This window comes from Coptis chinensis, chromosome 4 (genome assembly GCF_015680905.1).
Source record: "Coptis chinensis isolate HL-2020 chromosome 4, ASM1568090v1, whole genome shotgun sequence".
Lineage (NCBI taxonomy): Eukaryota > Viridiplantae > Streptophyta > Magnoliopsida > Ranunculales > Ranunculaceae > Coptis > Coptis chinensis.
The window spans coordinates 3,375,640-3,398,442 of NC_141459.1; the positions used below are offsets into that span (position 1 = coordinate 3,375,640).

General features: G+C 38.1%; 1 protein-coding gene across 1 annotated transcript; it reads right to left on the bottom strand.

The window, feature by feature from the left end:
* Positions 1-5: 5 nt before the first annotated feature.
* Positions 6-15,512, bottom strand: EMB2754 (Vacuolar sorting protein 39). The gene is made up of 12 exons (XM_086606283.1): positions 14,946-15,512; positions 14,632-14,843; positions 13,555-13,686; positions 13,323-13,466; positions 11,987-12,099; positions 10,671-11,100; positions 9,483-9,812; positions 7,941-8,162; positions 5,327-5,569; positions 3,881-4,327; positions 1,635-1,733; positions 6-631 (listed from the first exon to the last, which is right to left on the bottom strand). The coding sequence occupies exons 1-12, from the start codon at positions 15,409-15,411 to the stop codon at positions 431-433; spliced, it is 3,039 nt and encodes a 1,012-aa protein (XP_086462409.1). The 5' UTR covers positions 15,412-15,512; the 3' UTR covers positions 6-430.
* Between the last annotated feature and the right edge of the window lie 7,291 nt (positions 15,513-22,803).

The window sequence follows — 22,803 nt, forward strand, 5'->3', positions numbered from 1 at the left end:
AATAATAAAAAAAGAATGCCGTTCTCATATAGGTGAAAATGATTACACTCAAGTTCCAAAAATATGAAATATACAACAAACACCAATACGGCAATAATACATCCACCCTGAAAATTCTTTTCTGAACACAACAACACTTGAATGATCTCACAGATTTACACGTGAAAAGCCTACTGATAGATGTACAAAAAGCTTTGTTGCTCCGATAGTGCAAGCACAAACCAGTCCCTTTCTCAATGGTGCAACAAATCCTTGAACCTCCAAATCAGTCATATTCTTGGTCGGAAGCAGAAGAACATAGACACCACTTTGCTTAACTTCACACCAGAATTGAAGGTAACAGCAACACACCACAAACCATTGATTCTCGACCATATGTGGGTAAAATGAAAAGATAAACTAAACTGATCTGCAAGCAAAGAACCAACCATTACCGCTTCCCCGATGGCAAGCCTTTAGAGACAGCTTTTATACTCTGTGAATCCCTAAAGCAAACAAAGTGCACCAGTGTTTTTCCATTAGGGTACACCGCAAAAACACTAGTCCCTATCCTCTTGTTGCAAAGAGAGCACATGCTATCACTATTAATCTTCACCGCCACTCTCCGCTGCTTATACAGGCCATCTTTCACCTGCCCCAGAAATTGAATCAATTACCATAATGAAATGTATGATGGCAAGCAGAATCAAGTATAATTTCAAAAATTCCCATGTTGAGCTAACTGGTTTGAGTCTACTTCGACAAAAAGGGAAAGGGCCAACTGAGAACTTCTCACATTTGCAGCACGAAATCCTCCTTTGCACTGCATTTTGTGTAATATATATGTTTGGGTTATACAGACACCCCCTCTCCCCACATACACACATACACAAAAACAAAAACAAAAACAAAAGCAAAAAACAAAAATAAGATCCAACGGCTACGAGATGGTTTTTTTTTCCACACGAAGTAGGTTTGCCATTGCCCATTGGATCTTGGTTATTTTTTTTGGTGTGTGTGTGTGTGTGTGTGTGGTAGGTAAGTTGGTATAATCCAATCTGTTTTGAGAGCCACAAAGAAAATTTTGGAAGAGACTAACCGTGACTTATAACTTGAAAACCTGAACAAGTCTTTAACCCTGATACTCTAGTAAGAGTGTTGAGATAGCCTGATTCTGACAGACTGAATTCCAACCTTTACTACATCACAAAGGTACTAAATAGCTCCAGACCTTTAAGAGACTTTAAGATCGTAAGAAAAGGGCATGATATATTAAATGGTCTTTCGCATAGCATAATTTCCAGATGGGGCACACCAAACACAGTATGCATTGATAGATTACCTTTGGTCCTTGCTTCTAAAAATCTTTTTTTCTTGTTTTTTTTTTTTTCTTTTTTTTTGTCTAAATCAGCAAAGTTATAGCATCAAAGAATTACTGATCTCATTTAAAACAGGCTTGCCAATCAAAAAAAAAAAAAAAAAAAAAAGTCAGCATACATCTTCAGAATTGACACACCAACTTGTACTTCATTTGATAGGTTACTGCACAAGTATAGTCCCTGTAGTTACCAACTAGCTTAGATGGTAAAGTTTGTGTTCAAAACCCACAACACAAGTATAAACCTTACCCATCAAAAGAAACTGTATATATATACCTGCAAGTTCTCACTCTGTCTCAAGCTCTTGATCACGGAGTAGTTCCGTTGTGCTTCACTAGACTTCTTCAAAAGAGGCTCAAGAAATGGAAGCAAGTTCTGCTCATACATACAAGTCATTAGTAGTATACGATAGAGTAATTTCTGAGTTATATAACAGAGAAAAACCCATTGCTACTATATTCAATTGAAGGACTGGGAAAGAACTAATCAATGACTCCTCGTTTCTAAATAAATAAGAGACAATAAATTTCATGATTGGTTATTGTATTACTACAAAACTAAACAGCAGACAAAATCAATTCATACATTCTGTGACTGGAACAAGATGGGAACTGTAAACACCTATGTTGTCAAAGGCATAAGACGGGGCGGTAGACCAGTTTCACCCCGCCTTGGCACCGCCTTTGACCAATCAACATACAGTTTGACCCCAAAAAACCTATGTTTTACAGTAGCATATACTACTTGTCTACATCTTAAAAAATACATTTCTTGTGGTTTGTATACTCTTACAAATATATACTTACAATAATAAATCATATATCATAAGCATTTAAAACTAAAATTGTTGGAGTGTTACACAAATTAAGTACTGATAAATCATGCATACGTCACATAGCTTTCATAACTTAGTTGGTTAAAGTGTGGGTTTCTTTTTGGGCTTCTTTTTAAGTTGGGTTAACGAGTATTACCCCCCCACTAGATGAGCCAATTAGGATATTCCCCCCACTAGATGGGAAATTAGGGTCTCCCCCCTAAATACACACAAAAAAAAAAGTCAAATTGGGTTGACCGTGTTTTTTTTGTGTATTTGGGAGGGAGACCCTAGTTTCCCATCTAGTGGGGGGGAAATCCTAATTGGCTCATCTAGTAGGGGGGTAATACTCGTTAACCCTTTTAAGTTTCTTTTGGGCCTTCATTTTTAAAGTTGCTTTTAGTTGTAAACGCCTTTCCCGCCTTACAACAGGGGTGAAGCAGGTGAGGTGTTGGTGTTTAAAACTTGTCCAAGCGGCCGCCAAAGGGCGCCAAGTTTGACACCATAGGTAAACCTATATAACCCGCAATTATATATGTAGAATTGTTATTATGTCCCACCGTCTGCTTAGATGATCCAAGATCTAATTTTCCCCAACTGCACATCCAACCACTGACCACATGATGATGTGTTCATTGTGATCATCCAGCGGGGCGCAGCTGGTTTTCCTAACACATGCCATTGTTGTTTTTCCATACAAAATTTGATTTGATCGATATCTCCGTAATTTAATTTGTAATTGAAACTACAAAGCATTTAATTGGTGGAATATTAAGAGCTCTACCATACTATACAACTTCAGTATCTAAGCCTTTTAATAAGTGTTCATTCAACAGACCAAGTCGCTCAGGCAAAGGTTAATAGGACCCTATTTGTGGGAGAATCTAATTACCTAGATATTCCACTTCTTAACTTTGAGAAGAAAATACCAGGCAAGTACAATTGACTCATTTTAGGTCCAACCCTGAACTTTAGATTAAACAAGAGAGCTTCCGAATCTCTAACTCAGAAAGCAATTCTATCCAGTATTCAGGTCTACCCTCTAGACTTCTCTTCAGTCATCACACCATATCTTTCACATGTGACATGAGTGGCATACAAGAACTCCATTGGTGTTCTGTGTTAAATAAGAGACTTACAACAACTAAAGTTAATGGAAGATACCCAAAAACTAGTTCCCTCAATTCAATAATAAAAAATCAAGACTGAAAAAGATTGATGTCTGCAATCGTTTATATGAGAGAACCAGTTGCTAAAACCAACTCCTAATCTGATTCTAATTTGAAGTCAACTAAAATAGCAACTATACTACTTCTATATTAACAAGGAATCATATAGAAATAGAGCTAAAAGGAGATAGTCCTCCTGCAATAAGATTTCTAAAATTTATCAAACAGTTTAATTTCTTCACTTTTGCGACACAATTTTGACATGGTTATACAAATCCATATAAGCTGATTTTTCATGAGAATGATCTTTGTAGAATTGTAGGGAGGAGAACATCCTCACCAAAAATCATCATTTGGTTCCTTAACATTTGGGCTTTATGAGCGCGTGTACAATAGTTGTGTATAAGAGGCATGTACATATAACCCGTCCGATTAAGAATACAGGATATCTACGAGGAACAATATTGATTCTTTCTGAAATTTAAATGGCATGTTGGCATTTTGAAGTTCAAAGAGTTCCTTTCTAGAATGTTGTATACCTGTAGTTTAGTCCTCCTTGGTAAGAGCTTAAGGGCCTGAGCTCCATTAATTTTATCCCACCTTCTGCTTAACAGATCAAAGACCTCGTCAATCATAATTGTAGAACTTCCTTCTTCACTTGGCTCATCTCCATCACCATCGCTTCTTCCACTATCAGTGCTGTTGGGACTGATTCGTCTATCCTCTGCACCCTCAATCTCAGCAATTTTTTTACCAACACGGCTCCCTTTAGATTTCACTGGGGCAACTTTCTGGATGGCAGACTTATTCGACAACACTATGTTACTTATTCGCTTTTCAAACTCCTTTGTTAGTCTTTTTTGAGGATTGAGATAGATTTGCATAAGAGTCACATAAATATTGTCATGAGAATCTGTACGAGATTGATGCTTCCGAGCCTCATAAATACGATCGCAGTAGACTAGTGCCATTTCAGGGACATGAAGCTACAATAGTCACAAGAGAAGCATTGGTCATTAAAGAAATAAGAAAATAAATAATGTCGTTCAAAAACAAAATTTACATAGACACACACAAACACATTTACATTTTTAGGATCCCAGGAGAATATTTAAAAGCTGATCACTTTGGAATATGACTCGCCATATTTATATAATAGATCATTTGAACATTGTTTCCCTCGTCAAAAGAGGATCTAAAAATTAGAAGATGGCACCCCCCTTCACAAACTATTTCTCATACATTTAAATATCACCTTCATTGTGATTATAAATGTATGGTTTCGTTAGTAAGAAAGCTGAAACTTGCTGCATATGTAGGAGTGCAAATTGACTAATAATTGCTCTACAATAGAAATTGATAACGTGAAACATATCCTTTTGGCAAGTCATCTTCGCAATATTGCATAAATAAATGAAAACCAAAACATGGGTCTTACTCCTTACCACTAATGAGACGTGTCCCATGGCCAACTCTAGCTAAACATGGGAAAAAAAACAGTACTGGGATGAAGATTTGTCAGGAGTATAACCCTAGGAGAGAATGAGATTCCCAAATGGTTGGGACAAGGCTCTTCTGATGACGACTGGGAATACATGAGATAAGACTGATAGAGAAAGGAAACTATCTTCAGTTATTACATGACCCTCCTAACTGTCTACCATTGGAGCTTATACAATTTAAAGGAACTTGGCAAACTGAGGGTCAAGCTTTAAAGAATTAAAGTACAATGTGAGGACTAATAAGACTAGATGAAAGAAATCATACAACCAAAACCAAATTCATCCTTTGGAACTCAACCTACACTGTGAGGTACTGCAGTTTTATAAGCACAGCAGCATTTTGGCATTCAATTAAATTGCCTCTAATCTCTGATTATGGACAGTTTGGTCTTGTTCTCATGTAAAGCTGTTTACTATTGCTCACACCATGGGTTCTAGATATAAAAATCCAAACAACAAATTGCTTCAGGAAAATAATAGTACCTTGTAAACATACAAGGATAAGGCAAGCTCATGTTGATTCATCTTCCCCAAGATAATTGCACGCTCCTCATATAAAGCATCAGTAGGAAGACGTTTCAACAAAGTCTCCGGGTTATATCGTGATTTACTCTCTAACATAGACAATAACTTTTTCCGGGTTGGGGAATAAACTTTCTCATCCCACTTCTTCTGAGATGTCAGGTCAGCATACATATCTAGTACTTCAGAGAGATAGATTTGCACCTATATTCAGAAACATTATAGGATGAAATGAAGCAACCACACCACAAAAACAGAAACAGCATCTTCTATCAGGTGATAAAAAAAAAGGAAACATTCAACTATATCATCAAAACGACAAATGAAAACAATTATAATAATACAAGGAAATGACTACTGGTTACTCAGTATTACCAATGTCATTATATTTCTCATTACTGACAGGTGGTTATTATATTATTGTTTTTCTTGCAGGTATGATATCACAATTGCATGGAAACACACGTTTTGATGGGGTGGGTATTGTCTATCACATGCAGAACAAACAACAGCAAAGTAATAATTACCTGTTTCAATAAAAATATAACCATACGCATTGTTATGCATTTGCTCTGAACTATGCTTCCAATCAAGTCAAACACAACGTACATATGCATGAAGTTTAAGAGGACAAAATTAAATTGTTGAGGGATGGGTGGTAAGACCAGGCATGACAGATCCATTGAATGTATTGTTAGAGGATCTTTTAAGTATTTCCATTAGAAGCCTGAAGCCCTGAACTGAAGGTATAGCCATATGAAGAGTTGAATGGGAGCAGAAAAACCTGTGTTCATTGTAAGAGAATAAATCTAAGAGAAAATTGAATGAATTTATTCTTCTCCGTGAGGTATATATATAATACTTACATAAGTTGACATGTGCATGGCATGTGCCGACTATACTATCTATCTATCTATATATATATTCACAAATACCATATAAATGAATATACTAAAGGGATGCTTTTACACTCCCCCGCAAACTTGGCGGTCTCTGCTGAACAAGTTTGGAGCGTAGAAGCTGAAAGCGGTGCTTGTGCAACCCTTTAGTAAAGATGTCCGCAGTTTGATCAACAGAGGAACAAACAAGGTGAGTGCCAGAAACAACACGCTCCCTAACAAAATGGTAGTCCAGTTCAATGTGCTTTGTGCGAGCATGAAAGACTGGATTAGAAGCCATGTAGGTGGTGCTGAGATTATCACAATAGAGTGTGATCGGTCTAGAGAAAGGAAGTTGAAGATCAGATAGAAGATAACCAATCCACACTGTCTCAGCACAAACATGAGCAAGTGCACGATATTCTGATTCAGCACTAGAGCGTGAGACGGTGTGCTGCTTCTTTGCAGTCCAAGAGATGAGATTTGGACCTAAGAACACACAATAACCAGTAGTGGAGCGACGAGTATCCGGACAACCAGCCCAGTCTGCATCAGAATAGGCATGGATGGAAAGAGTACCATTAGAAGGCCGAAAAACCAAGCCAAATTCCAAGGTACCCTTAAGGTACCTCAATATCCTCTTGACAGCAAGAAGATGATCTGTAACGGGGAGAACTAACAAATTGAGCAACGGATGGACAGCAAATGCGATGTTGGGCAAAGAGTGAGATACTGGAGGCAACCAACTAGATGACGGAACTCAGATGCATCTGGTAAGAGAGTACCATTAGTAGCTGAAAGTTGAGTCTTGGCACTTAGAGGAGTCCCACAAGGTTTACAATCAAGCATGTTACTTTGCTGAAGGATCTCCATAGTGTACTTAGTCTGTGATAAGTGCAAGCCGGGTTTCATAGGTAGGACCTCAATACCCAGAAAGTAGTGGAGAGCACCAAGGTCCTTGATCTCGAACTCGCGCCCAAGGGTGGAGATAAATGAAGAGATTAAGGCGGGTGTGTTTCCAGTGAGAACAATGTCATCCACGTAAAGAAGGAGAATCATAAGTTGAGTGCCTACTCAATATACAAACATGCTGTCATCTGCTCAGCTCTGTGTAAACCCAAATTGGAGTAAGAAAGTGCTGAACCTTTGAAACCATGCCCGAGGGGCTTGCTTGAGCCCATAGATGGCCTTATGTAGGCGGCACACATGATGAGGATACCGAGGGTCAACAAAGCCAGGTGGCTGGGTCATGTACACAGTCTCAGATAAATGGCCATGAAGAAAGGCATTTTTCACATCAAGTTGACGCAAAAACCAACCATTAGAGGTCGCTATACTCAGAACAGTACGAATCGTGACCGGTTTGAATACCATATAAATGAATATACTAAAGGGATGCTTTTACATTCATAACCCTAATAGTGGGGTAAATTACCGACGGATATGCCTTGAAGTTATATTACCGAGACTAAAATTAAGAATAGGTGTAATGCAATAATACATTGCCAACATTAAACTACTTGTGCGAAGAAGTCTCTAGTGCATTATGTGTTTCACTTCCTAGTACTGTTAATGACTACAAAGACACTATGTCATTATGAAAAAAATAAAAATAAAAAAGACTATCAATTATGCACAAACTAAGATAAGAAGTATCCAGCTACTACAAGAAGATAGGGAAAAAGAAATTCCTTCACCATTTCATTCTGCAAATTCCCAGAAACTCCATTTTCGTTCATTGCAAGCATAAGTTCTAAGTACGTACTTTGCATGCTTGGTGCATTCTGTTTTAAGTATGAGTTAACCAAATCTGCTGGAATATTCCCAGACAAAAAGAGCTCAATAGTTTGCGTTGGACAACTTCCAAGAACATGCATAGAGTGTTCCAGGACAAGCATAGGATCAGTACCACAGAGAGGCTGCACAAACATTCCATCATAAAGATATTAGTATGTCCAACAATTGGCTTCAAAACGCAGCCTGTCAAACACTAAGTTCATATATTCATCAGTAGATCCAATCATTACCTGCATAATATTATAGATGAGGCCCTTACCATGAATTATAGCACAAAAATTCAACTTGGGAAAAAGAATACAGTTGTAATCGATTACATCTTTACGTCCAATAATTTATGCACTTATGCAGTATTAAATATAAGTCACAGTGTTCATATAAACATCAAACGGAGGAGGAAAACTACAACTTTTCTTTTCTTTTATTCATTTTTCTTCCTTTTTCTTATATAGAAAATTGAATGATGCCATACTACAAATAGAATTAACAGAACGACCAGGTCTGCAGCTTAGTTGGTTAAATTTTACTACTCTAATGTGAATACTGTCTTTGTGTCAAGATTTTAATATACACATTGACAGTAATATGATTTAAAATGGCTAAATATGGGAGCATGGACATGGTCTTAATTTTATATATGGATTGGTACGTAAAGACAGCAATACAATTGTCATGATATCCGGAAAGCCTCAGGTCATAAATCATATAGGAAACCTCCACGTATCTAAATATGTATTCCTTGGACAAATTTAGATAAAGAAACCAAAGGTACAACAAGAAAACACGTTGAACTGTTGTCATTTAACTCCTACCATAATTTGGTTCATAATAGTTTGAGTTCTTAGGGTTACTGGAATAAATCTTAGTCCCAACTAATAAGTTTAAAGGAACAATTTGGTTTGCTTCAAGATCAAAGATGGTTCTGGCAACCAATATAAGTGAAAGTGATATAAGATAAATGCCATTTAGTTGGCCTAGTATCTGTATACTAACAATGATTACCATGTTCACTTGGTCCCAACAAAAATAAACAAATATAGAAACTAGTGCCCCGCAGAAATGCCACTGTCAGCAAAATTAAGAATTGGCCCACCAGAAACATATACAGAACAAAAGATAGCTCTTCATTTTTCTGGGATCACACTAGACCCCAACTAAGGGCAACTACTAAACACGTTGCAATCGCATCCTAAATATATTTCAGCCGTAGCCAAGTATCACGGGGAAGGTCCAAATACAATGACGGAAAGAAACCGCAAGCACACCCTAAAGAGTGAGACTAGGTAAAATTTGGTTCAGCTCCTTTAGCAATAAGTCTATATCTACATTATTACTGTTCAAAAAATTCCTGTTTTTTTTCCTTATATATACTTCTGATTTCACATATTCCAAATTTCCAAAACGCATTAAAGATGTCTTATCACCAAAGTGAGAGATTTTACCTTGAGATATTCAATAATCATTTCTGGTTTAAAGATATGAGTGCTCTCAGGTTGTAGTTTTTCTGATTTTGACTCTTCTACCAATTGAATCAAGAGTTTGAGACCTTCACGGTGCATGCCGTTGCACTTGTAGAGTTCTAACAACTCTGCACAATAGTTTGCTTGCTGCAAAAATTCCTCACATATTTTTACATCACAGTAGTTGGGACCTTTCAATAGATCTAATGCAGCTGAAGACTGTCCAGTGAGGAGCAGGGCCTGAATTAGCGCTGTATCCAGTATGGTAGCCATCTCCCTTGAGCCAGAGCTAACATGGATGTTACTGCGTCCCTGAGACAGCAAGCGACATAATTTTAATAGGGGCACTACAGTACCAATCTCAAAGAACTACTGACCAAAAAACCCAACTTTGTCATGTGGTAGTAATCTATGTAACATGGCAAATGTGGATGCTGCAAGCCTATACTTGAAATACTCAGCGTGCAAAACCAACTTCATACACATAAAGAACACTTGTCACACTAACTACTAGCTCAGTCATGACCACCAATATGATGAAGCCATGAAGGGAACATGTTTGTGGTAGAATCGGCATTAGTTGGTCATAAAGATATGTGTGTCAACAGAGTTGTTACTCATCAAGCTACTTATACAATTATACTATACATGTGTGTATTCCACTATTCCCATACCATGTGTACGAGTCTAAGGAGGATTAATGGCCAGAAAATCTTCTCATTATCAAGTTTGTTTTGAGATAAATAAACTCGTTTATTTTCATATTTAAACATAAACACTTATATTAAATTCTAAAACAGTTGGATAATTTATTTTATTCCAATTAGTAAATAGGACTTTTGTGGTGATGATCTAAATAGTGTTATCATCAGCTCACCAGAAATCGTCTCTAAGTGAGCCCTGCTGATATTATGAATATAAACTGTGTTTTAAAAAACAGATTCCCCAATTGAGACCGCAACTCAATCACATAGAAAGCTAGAGTACTGCCTAAAATTTAAAATTAGAAGCAAGCACACCCCAACCCTATCTTGGGTCAATCATTTCAGTCCCAAAATATTCAAGATTTCTAGCACTAGGCTAATCAGGTTGGAACAATATGGAAAAGAAAACAAAGATGAGATGAATGAGAAACGAACGTAATCTTGACATTTCTAACACGATTTTTACCTTATACGAAAATTTTGATCTAGTGGAATCATTAGGTATTGTATTCTGTCCCACAGCATCCATAACGATCTCCTCTGTTCCTTCTGCAGTGGCCCTTTGGATAATAGTGTATCTCTTCTTCTGCAAGAACTTGACAAGTGCCACGAGACTGTTGTGGCTCATTTTCTTTGACTCGAGCATTGTGCTGCTATCAGGCTCCATCACCTGAGATGGAAGTGACGATTCTATATCGTCTGATGTTTCAGATGAAGCTCTGGTGAGAGAGCCATCCCCTGCAGGGTCAGCTGCTTTTTCTGCCTCAGCTGAGATCAATTTGGATAGAATGACGGAAGGATATAACGAGAGCACGTAAGTCACATCTACTTGAGATGCCAAAAACTGTTCCATGGCTTCCTCATAGCTCTTATTGTCGAACAAATAGTGACCATATCTGAACCAAACATCGTCAAAAAGTTGGTCAGCTCTGAGAGTTATCAGACATCAAGAAAGAAGAAGAAAAAAAAAACTGCTTAGCTAAACATGGACTCTATACTCAGCTTCAAGTTGTATTTGTAAGCCATATAAAATAAAATCATGTGTCGCCCAATCAATGTCTTGAATGCATAAAGATCAAAGACCCAACTCCTGAAAGCATCAATCTTAAGAGTCACTTTCTTGCTCTCTGTTTTTTCTCTCTATCGATAAAACCCAAGGTTTCATTAATGTAACCAATATCCAAACGACCCATATCCATCCCATAGCCATGCACTAAAGAAAGCATTACAGCCAAGTCCAACTACAAAAGCAATAAAGCAAGTACTATACCACAGAACAAATATCACTGTCTGTTTGGGGGATAGTCTTGATCTAGTTAGATGAGAAGATTAGCCTTTCTAAAGTAAGGTGTTTGCAACTGGTGATGTAAATGATTTAAATGCCTTGGCAGATCGCATAGGTAATGACGCCGCTTCTTGTCCTAAGTCCTAACTAACTATTTGAGACTTCTTCTAGGACCCGAATCTGGATCTAATTCTAATTGGGATCCTTCAGAGAAGCAATTAATTAAGAAGTTAGATGGTGGAAGTGCCACTTTCTCTATACAGGGGGTCAATTGGTGCTCATTACAGATGGTAAACAAGTCAATCTACTCAGTCTCGGCTTGCTTTTGGCTCATGGTACAATAAGAGCTGAGACATTGTTCCTAACGAGGACGACAATGAGAACCACAACAGAAATAACAATAGTAGTAATAATAGCAAAGAACCCTTATATAGTTCATAGCATAAAAAAAATTGTATCTAATTTGTCAAATTATAAGGAATATAACATATACCGACCTGATGTGAATTGATGCCTCCTTTGCTGCACGAAGACTTGAGTCTTCCTGCGGAAGCAGCTTACACAATGCTAGGGCCTCCTCAAAGTTACCAGAAGCTGTTAGTTGTACAATCTGCATCTCGGAATGAAAAATAAGATAAATGTAGTAAGAGCCAGAAACATGGTTGTTGAAAGATCGCAATATAAAAATTATTACTATTATCAGAGAGAGAGAGATTGATGGAAGTGTTCCACCACTTTCATCCAAGACAGTCAAGAGTGATATATCAGAGAACATGAACACTTACAATAGGACTTCCCACTATAAACACAAGTGATGAAATGAAAAGAAATGTAACAATGATGCCATACCGTTCAAAAGAGAGAACTATTGTATCAATACTTGAAATTATCTGGAGATTATATCAATGATAATGTCCCACACTCCCTAAGCGGAAGTCAAAACCATACAAATCTAAGTACCATTTTGAAGCATGACATGAGAGTATGAGACATCAGTAAAATCATGAAAAAACATGATTTGCTTAGAGGAAAGATGGAAATGTGCACGGAAGTGCCAAAAGTGTGCTAATGAGATGAGTAATGCTTGTAAACGAACCTAACAAATAAACCGTTTACACATCACATATTTCAGTGATTTTTATTTAATATTTAAGGAAAACTGCAATACACCTGATGTGATAGTACAAACTACAAACTTCTACAAAAATTAATTCTGATATTTAGATAGCCATATGTGTATTTCATAATCTCCATAAGATTATGTGAAGTGTCACTTACATGATTACATGCTCATATATAGAGATTGATGTCTTGATACTTCAAACTGCTGAAGAGCAGCATTGGTATCTTTTCATTTTATGTTTCAATTAAGTGTATAATCATTTTCATTTTGCTTATCGCGTCTTGTTTCATTCAAGCACGCACCTAACCTTGTACCGTGCACTTTGAGATCAAGAAGCTTCAGCACCCTTGAGTACAGTGAACAATAACTAGTACATTCCATATATATAGTTGATTATAGAACTTCTTAACAAAGGCTCTGTCAAGAGAATGGCAGATAAGTGTACTAGACAGAAGTAAAAGTGTCAAGGATATATACCCTGAATACAGAAACAGAACTTGTTTCATACTTAACAAAGAATTAGTAGGCCAAACTATGGAAAGAAATGACATATTTTTGTCTTGGTCAAAAAACAGGCAATTTTATTTATCTAATATCAATATTATTTCTTTTAACCAACGATTCTCCCATTTGTTTATTTCTTCAAAAAGATTTAGTGGATTTTATAAAGACATACTAAGAAAGCATCTCATAATAAACGTGCTCTGTACCTGTGCACCAAGAGGAACTGGAAATAGTCCATAAACAGAGTTGTTTAATGCCACAATCACAAAATTATTGCTTTGGTGAAGACGATATACATTACGAAGGACAACTGTCTGAACTAAAGGATAAGGAGCTCGGAGAGACCGTATCTGCAACCAGGGGTGTCAATGTAAATGTAGTAGAATATTATAAGGGAACACACAAGTGAATCTTGATAATTAACAGAATGGCTGCTACCTCGAGATGCCTGGGTAAGTGAGCAATTGCAAATGGGCTGTGGATGACAACAGCTGAAGGAGCCTCAGACCAGCAAATCCTGCCTTCCTGATGAAGCTTCCCATTTTGGTCTACTAAAACACCAATGTTGTCCTAAGATGGCAATAAGCACATCAATATATTACTACTTAGTGAAGATATAGGCAACTCGTTCTCTAATATTTAGTTTTATGAAATAGGAATCTCAAAAGACCTATAAAAAAGTTATAGGTTATTGGACAGCTAACATGTAAATTCCGTTAATGAAAATCAATGGTAAAGTAACTAAACTAACCGCATACACAAGTTGACACATTCATTAAGCATATAATCTGCAAATTTCTACATGGAGAGGGGAGAGTATGTGAAACCAAACTAAGACAGTACTAACACATTGATCCATCAATTAGAGTATTTATTGAATTTCAATTTCTCCTTGTGTAAACAATAGTTAAAACCTACCAAGACTTTGAACTTTTCTTGCAAGTGAGATAATTCAACCTTCTGGAATCCCTCTTTAAAATCAGCTAAAGGGTGAGGGCACCGAAGCCAGGTTATTAGTAAAATTGTCTAAAGAGTTGGAGTTACGGTATCAAGAAATTTCGTGCTTTTTTTCTTTTTTTTATTTGCTCGGTAAAATTTCTTATCATTCATAAATAAAAAGTTGGCCAAGAAAACTTACATTACAGTAGAAATGCATTACAACCAAGCAGCTAAAAACCAATCACACCGTATCCAAAGTTCCAAACCTAGCAATTGGTCCCATTTAAACAAGAAATGCTCAAAAAGGCAATTTGTAAACTACTCAGAGACCTTAGACCACTGACCTAATAGGACTTTGATATACACAAGGTTTATACCCCACAAAATCTCAAATGGTGGAAGACTCCATAGCCAATTTCCACAAGAAGTGAAAGGTTTAGTAGCCCATGAACCGAGCAAACTCACCGCCCAGCTGGGACACACCCAAGACAATCTAGACTCGAAATGGAAATGGAAACTGTGGCATATCGAAAGTATATAACTATGTATCAAATAAGTAACAATATAGAAGCTCACCTTTCCTAGAAGAAGTTCACCAGAAGGTAACGGGACCACTAACGGTGGCGCAATCCTCCCCGAAGGAAACACTTCCGACAACACACCACTATTGGTATTCAAAATGGTATACTCCTTTCTAATACCCATACATATATTCTCACCACACCACGACATCGACTTCACTACATCAGGTACTCCATACTCTTTCACTTCCACAAACCCCCTCCCTCCTAATAATCAAACATAATAATAATAATAATAATAATAATAATAAGACAAAAAATAATCTATCTATAAATAAATAAAATAAAAAAGCGAAATGAGTATATTACCATCGTGTCTAAAAACACAAACACGTTTCTGTCTAGCAAAACACAAGAAGCCTCTACGATCATCCCAAGCAAATAAATTGGCACCTTTAGCTTTCCCAACAACAGCAACTGTTTCCAGAGCGGGTAATTTATGTACCATAACAGATTCACCTAACGAAACGAGTAATTCTCGTGTATTTGATACTTCCATGTAAATAAAACCTTTTTTTGAAAATCCATTTACTGTTTTTTCTAACACGTAAGGTTGTTTTAGTAATTCTGTTGTTAAGGTATCGGAATTATTATTATTATTATTATGAAGATCTGGTGGTGGGGAATGATCTGATGCGACGGATTCAGGGATGTAGATTAAGAGGGAGCCGTTTGAGCAGCCGAGGAGGAGTTTTGAATTGTATGTTGCGATTGTTTCGATTTTTGATGGGGGGTTTGTTAGGAGCTGGAATGAATCGTATGCGGAGTGTACCATTTTTTTTTCAATTTTAATTTGTTTGTTTTCAGGGGGGGTTTTTGAGCCCGCGCATTATTTACTTTCTGGGGGTTGGAATTGGGGTGGAAGGTTGTTATATAGTGTGTCGATTCAGGTCCGAATGGGAGCCAGTTACCGGACCTACAAATTTTAACTAGGCCTGTCAATGGGACCCGAACTAAACCGATAAAAAAAATACGGTTTGGGTTTTCGTAATTTGGTTTGCCCTCCACTGAACCGAACCGAAAAATATTGGTTTGGTTTCGATTTTCCCTCCACCAAACCGATAAGATGGCATTTTAATAATATTTATGATTAATTGTGTATATGTGTTATCAATTGTGTTGTTGAAATTAATTAATTTAATTTATTATTTAATTGATTTTATAGTTTTCAATTCGGTTTGGGTTTACAATATATTCTATCGGTTTCAGTTTGGTTTCGGATGAAATATAATATTATTGATTCGGTTTGGTTTTGGGTTCTCAATTTTCTTATCAGGTTGAATTCGGATTTTCTAGAACCCAACCCAAACCGATCTATTGACAACCCTACACGTAACCAAATCCAACTCAGATAAGAAAAATAGCATCCCTAGCCTTGTTGTTTTTAACTAGCTCCCTAGGCTGCTAGGAGCATCTTGGTGGTAGCAAACAACTACCACAAAATTAGGTAGAAGCAAATCCAATAGCAAACGATTATTCACAAATTTGGCTTTTCATTTGTGGATGCGGCGTTGCAATCGGACTATTGCATGACATAACAAGTGGCGCGTGTTTTTTTTTGACAACACTCAAGTGGCACGTGGGCTTAACCTCCAATGGAATCTAAAACTCTCAAACATCATATCGTTGCAAGTTACTTCCACTTGTAGATAGTCGATCTTGATCAAGGACATTTTGTGTTTTAAAAGGTGAAATGTGTTTGTTGTTTAATCTAGGTATTTAGATATGATCAATGTTTTTTGTGTTTTTATACTTTTATAATTTGACTACATATGGCTTTGATTAACAAAATTGTTTGTCTTTGTTGTGTTAGTTCAACTTGATCAAGCACGGTAAGTACCTTTGTTTTCAAACTAAATCACTACAATACATGTGTCCACACACCAAGTCGTATCTACACAACTCGTATATCACAAGGTCGTACTACTCCACCAGGATGTAACCCAAACCCAAACTCAGGTCATCCCAAATATCAAATAAAGACATACATGGAAACAAATGATCTACTGCGATCCTGAACTCAGTCAACACACCAATGAAGGAGGCATTTATTTTGTAACAGATAAATAATTGTGTATCATCAAGAGAGCACAAAATATGGATCTACACTTGACAACGGCCTGAAGCAAATAAGGAAAGTCATATCAAACACCTATAAGTATAGAGAGATGAACTACGTAAGACTTGATTCAAGTTTATCCAGAAAACTTGATACGTAAACAACTCTTATCCCAAGAAAGAGTGCAGTCATTCCCAATCAACCTCAACATCAAGTTATATGTAGACAACTCTTATCCCAAGAAAGAGTGCAGTCATTCCCAATCAACCTCAACATAAAGTTATATGTAAAAACATATACATCTACATTGGCGCTGTTTGTTGGTTCGTCTTCTTGAGAAAAAGCATTCAAACCATTTTCTTAAGCCACAAAACTTGGTAAAACCACCATGGAAGGACAGCTTAAAACTTTAGCCGATCAAATGAAGACTCTCCAAGATTTTTTTACAACCCTTCAGCAAGAGAATCAAACTCTTAGCAGAGAATCAAACTCTTAGCGAACAAACAACGTCCAACACGAACAACATGGATCCCGATGCCATTGATAACAACGGCGTCACTGTACTCACAACTACCACCAATCAACGTCTCAATGACTTCTCCCAACCGCTTGGAGAAATCAAGCAAAAAGGCCAACGAACCCAAATCGTCCAAAAGATGCTACAATCTTACAGAGCATCACCATTCACAACTGAAATCCGGGACAAGCAGCCTCCCAATGATTTCATCCAGCCAAAGTTCCCAATGTATGATGGCAGCTCGTGCCCAGGTCAACACGTAGTTCGTTTCAACCAAATCTAGACGCTCTACAGTGCTTCAGACTTCAACTACTTGAGATGCAGACTTTTCCCATCCAACCTAAAGGACGGAGCATTAGATTGGTTTTATACGTTACCACCTGATTCAATCCACAACTTCAACAAGCTAGCTGAAACATTCGTAGTAGAATTCGTCCACAACAAAAAGAAGCAAGGCGACCTGGATTCATTGTTCTAGCTAAAGCAAGCACACGACGAAACCATTCGGGCTTTCTTAGGTCATTTCAAGAATGAATTGCTATCAATGGAGTCAGGCCTCAAGGATAGCTTTGCAACCTCGGCATTCACTAACGCCCTCCTAGATGATTCTGAACTAGAGGGTCTCTCATGCGCAATAAGCTAAAATGGGGACCCAAAGAAAACAAGCAGTACTCAGGCAACAACAAGGGCACCAACTCCCAAAAGTCATCTTACACCAAGAGAGAATTATCCAACTTCTCCAGGATGCCAGGCCACATCCTGAAGAAGATAAAGATAGCCATTTACTTCAAGCCGCACATCAACAAGGTCATAAAAATTCCAAGATGCCCATATTGCCACTTACACAAACTCCACCATCATGACACAAACGAATGTTGGAGCCTCAAGCACTACCTCCAAGACTTAATTGAAGAGAGAAAACTCAAAGAATTCCCCAGAAAATGACCTCAGGCATAAACTAAATGTCAACCGCAACAAAAGCAGGAGTCGTAGTCATGAACGACCTGCACACAGAAGGAGCATAAGCAGAATAGCCCGACAATCTAAATCTCCAGGTCGGTCGAGGCACAACAGACGACAACACTCCTCCGATTAGGAAGAGAAAAATGTAATCCACATGATTACAAACACCTCTAACAACGAGACCTCCAGTCGTGAAAAGAGCAAACGCGTAGAGCACTACAAGAGATCTATCACCTCTCTCACAAAGCTGAGATGATCACTCCTGCTAGTTCTCAATCTACAACCGAAATATCATTCATCGAGGAAGATCTCGACAAGGTGTGCCTACCCCATAATGATGCTCTAGTAGTGCATGTCAATATCAATGGATGGACAGTCAAGCAGGTCCTAATCGATCTAGGTAGCTTTTAGCGACATCCTCTTCTACCAAACATACAAGGACATGCACCTACCAGATTCGGTGATGATATATTCAAATGCACCACTCTACGAGTTTAATGGAGACCGCACAAATGTCATTGGAGACGTCATCCTACCAATCTCCATTGGAGAAAAAGAGGACATGGTTAAAACATCAACACGCTTTAGTGCAATAGATGTCAAGTCATCATACACTGCCATCTTAGGACGCAGGTGGATTCACAAGATCCAAGCAGTGCCATCAATCTTACACCAAGTCCTGCGGTTCTCCGGACCTCAAGGTATCATAAAGCTTAGAAGTAACCAACTAGAAACTCACTGATGCAATCAAGTAAGCACAATAACCAAGGCCAAAACTCAGGTTGCCAAGTCAAACGACATCCCGAAGCCACAAGATCCTTAAGCTTCTAGCCTTCCAGCATCAGGAACAAACAAGCTCAAGGAAAACAAGCACAAGTCAAACTATGATAGAAAGTTAATTTGGGCACAGATGATGACCCAAAAATTGTTTATGTAGGGCTTATTTAGACTCCAAACTCAAGGAGCAACTTGCCAATTTTTATCTCTCAATAAAGATGTGTTTGCTTATTCGTATATCGATATGCCAGGAATCGACTCTCAGGTCGCTTGCTACAAATTAAATGTAAATCCAAATGTAAAGTCTATCAAACAACGACTTTAGAAACTAGCACTCAAATTTAAAAAAGCCATAAATGAAGAGATAGAAAAGCTAAAAAAGGTTGGATTCATTTGAGAGGTCGAATATCCGACATGGTTTGCTAACATTGTAGCCGTTCCTAAGAAAAATGGTCAGGTACGACTCTGCATTGATTTCAACAATGTCAACAAGCATTGCCCAAAAGACAACTTCCCCTACCCAGGATTGACATACTAGTAGATCAAACTTGCGAACATAAACTTTTATCATTTATGGACGCATATAGAGGATACAATCATATACCACTTGAAGAAGAGGACCATGAAAAGACGTCCTTCATAACCGAACAAGGGACGTTCTGCTACAACGTCCTACCATTTGGCTTGAAGAACGCCACGCGACCTACCAAAAACTTGTCATGAAAATGTTCAAAGACATGTTGGGCGACACTATGGAAGTCTATATAGATGACATGGTAGTCAAAAGCACCAAGGCTAGCGACCACATTTCTCACCTACAAAAAGCCTTTGGACGATTGTGCCAAAATAAGATGAAGCTCAACCCAGCAAAGTGCATATTTGGAGTAGCCTCAGGGAAAATTCTTAGGATACCTCGTCTCACAACGACGCATTAAAGCAAATCTAGAACAAATACGAGCTTTCCTTGAAATGTCAGAACCAACTTCCAAACAACAAATACACAAGCTATCTGGCATGGTTTCAACCCTCAACAAATTCATCTCACGTGCATCTGACAAATGCAGACCATTCCTTCAAATAATGAAGAAAGGCGCAACATTCACATGAACAGACGAATGCCACAAAGCATTCAACGACCTAAAGGCTTACTTATCAACTCCACCCGTCCTGTCTAAACCAAATGAAGGAGAAACATTGGGGCTTTACCTTATGACTACCAATTTTGCCATCAGCTCGGTCTTCTCTCGCGAAAGTGAGGGAATCGAAAAACTAGCCTATTTCACAAACAAAACATTGGCAGATTCAGAAAAGCATTACTCTCCAATTGAGAAAACAATGTTAGCTTTGTTATACTATGCTCACAAGTTTCGACCATACTTCCATTAGGCTCACGACATCAAAGGTCTTAACAGAGGTGCCCATCAAGCAAGTCTTGAGTTCCTCCAACAAAACAGCCCACATGGCTAAATGGGCTGAAGAACTCGGAGAGCACCACATCGAATTTTTCCCTAAACGCGTTGCGCGAAAGGTCGTTGTTGTTGATTTTTTTCTTCGACATCCCAAATAAGATATCAACTGGGAACCCGAGCCCATTACCTCACTCCATCAACCAACCACCCCAGACACATGACACCTCTACATAGATGGAGCTTGCAACAACAACTGTAGTGGACTGGGGGCTGTATTAACTTCACCAGAAGGAACCCAGCTACAAAAGTCTATAAAGATCGATTTCGCAACATCTAACAACGAAGCGGAATATGAAGCGTTAATCACAGGCCTCCGCATGTCACAACAATTGCAAGTACGAAAGCTTAAAGCTTATAGTGACTCATAATTAATCATCAAACAGATCACCAAAGAGTATGTGACAAATGGAGCAAATTTATCCAAGTACGTTTAGGTCATCCGCGATAAAATTAGCTCGTTCGCAATATTCCCCTTGGAACACATTCCCCAATAATATAACAGACATGCAAACATCCTGACTTTCTTAGCCTCAAAGACCTAAGATGCATGTCCCATGACAGTTTACATTGACATCCTGGAGAGGCCCGCCTACCAACATGAAAGTATCAATAACTTCACGGACTTCCAGCCTTCATCCGAGGAAGAGATCACACAATCTTGGATCGGTCCATTTTTTAAATTTATCTTACATGGCAAGCTCCTAGTGGAGGCAAAGAATGCTTGTGACATACAATTTCGCGCTCCCATATACACCATCATATATCAACGGATGATTATTCCGTAAATCTGCATGAGGACCTCACCTAAGGTGTATCACTCCACGCGAAGGCCAACTCATCTTCGATGAAATTCACAAAGGCGAATGTGGCAACCATGCAAGAGCAATATCTCTTGCTCATAAAGCAATCACCTGAGGGTATTATTGGCTAGGCATGCACATCGAAGCAAAGAAGTATGTTCTCAAATGCCACAAATGTCAAACATTTGGTCACAACCACTTAAGTCCATCGCGGGAGTTAATCAACATAGCCATCCCGTGATATTTTCATATGTGGGGGCTAGACATCATGGGACCATTTATCCCACAAAATAAGACATGACTCAAATATGTCCTGGTCGTAACAGATTACTTCACCAAATGGGTTGAGACAATCCCACTTGTTAAAAGTCAAAGAAGTTCACATCATCAACTTTATATGGACCAACATCATCACAAGATTTGGTCTACCCCACACCCTCATCATGAACAATGGAACCCAATTTGTTGGCACACAAGTCAAGGCATTCCTACAAAAGTGGCACATCAATCAAGCATTTTCCACACATAGATATGCACAAAGCAATGGCCAAGCAGAGGCCACAAACAAATCCATCAAATAAAATCTCCAAAAGAAATTGGAGAGCAAGAAAACCCAATGGCCATAACAACTCAATAACATTTTATGGGCATACAGAATAACAACCCGATCCAGTACCAACGAATCTCCTTTCACCCTTTGCTTCGGAACTGAAACAGTAATACCATCAGAACTTACAATCACAACCACGCGTTCTGACATTGTTGAATCAGGAAAAAACGATAGCATTTTATCCAAAGAAATTGACCTCCTAGAAGAACGCAGGGAGACTGCTGCAATATCCCTAGCTCGGTACCACCAAATCATCTAACGATCTTACAACAAGAAGGTCATCCCAAGATCTTTCCAGACTGGTGACCTAGTCCTCAAAAGAACTCTAGCACCAACCATGCTTAACCCAACTAGGGAAGGCCCATACATAGTTCATAGAGTTATTGGAAATTGAGCTTATTGGATCAAAACTCAGCTCGGTGATGTGTTTGCCCGACCTTGGAATACAATTCTACTTAATTGTTTTTACCAATAAATTTTCTCCAGATGTATCAATCAATATGAATAAAAATTTGGTCAGCATTTCACGCTTAAGTGTTCTCCTTGCATTACATGAATAACACACATCTTGTACTCATTGCTCGATATGGTATAGCAAAGTAATCGACCTAATACCAATGCTAGGGTTAAGCACGATTCAATTATAATTGCCCCTCAAAGGTTAATTATCAATCAAATCCAATCCATGGTCCCCAAAAAACCACAAATCAACTTAACACCAACCCCAGAGTTAAGCACGATTCAACTATAATTGCCACACAAAGGCTAATTATCAGTCAAATCTAATCCAAATTACCTCCAAAAGGACCACAAGTCAACTTAAGGTCTTTAAAAGGGTTAAATTTGATTCAACTATAATTACCACTCAAAGGCTAATTTTCAGTCAAAAATCAATCATAGGTTTTCCCCAAAAGGAACCAGTCAATCAATTCACACATACCTAAGGGTACGAAGTAACCTAAGTGTCAACTA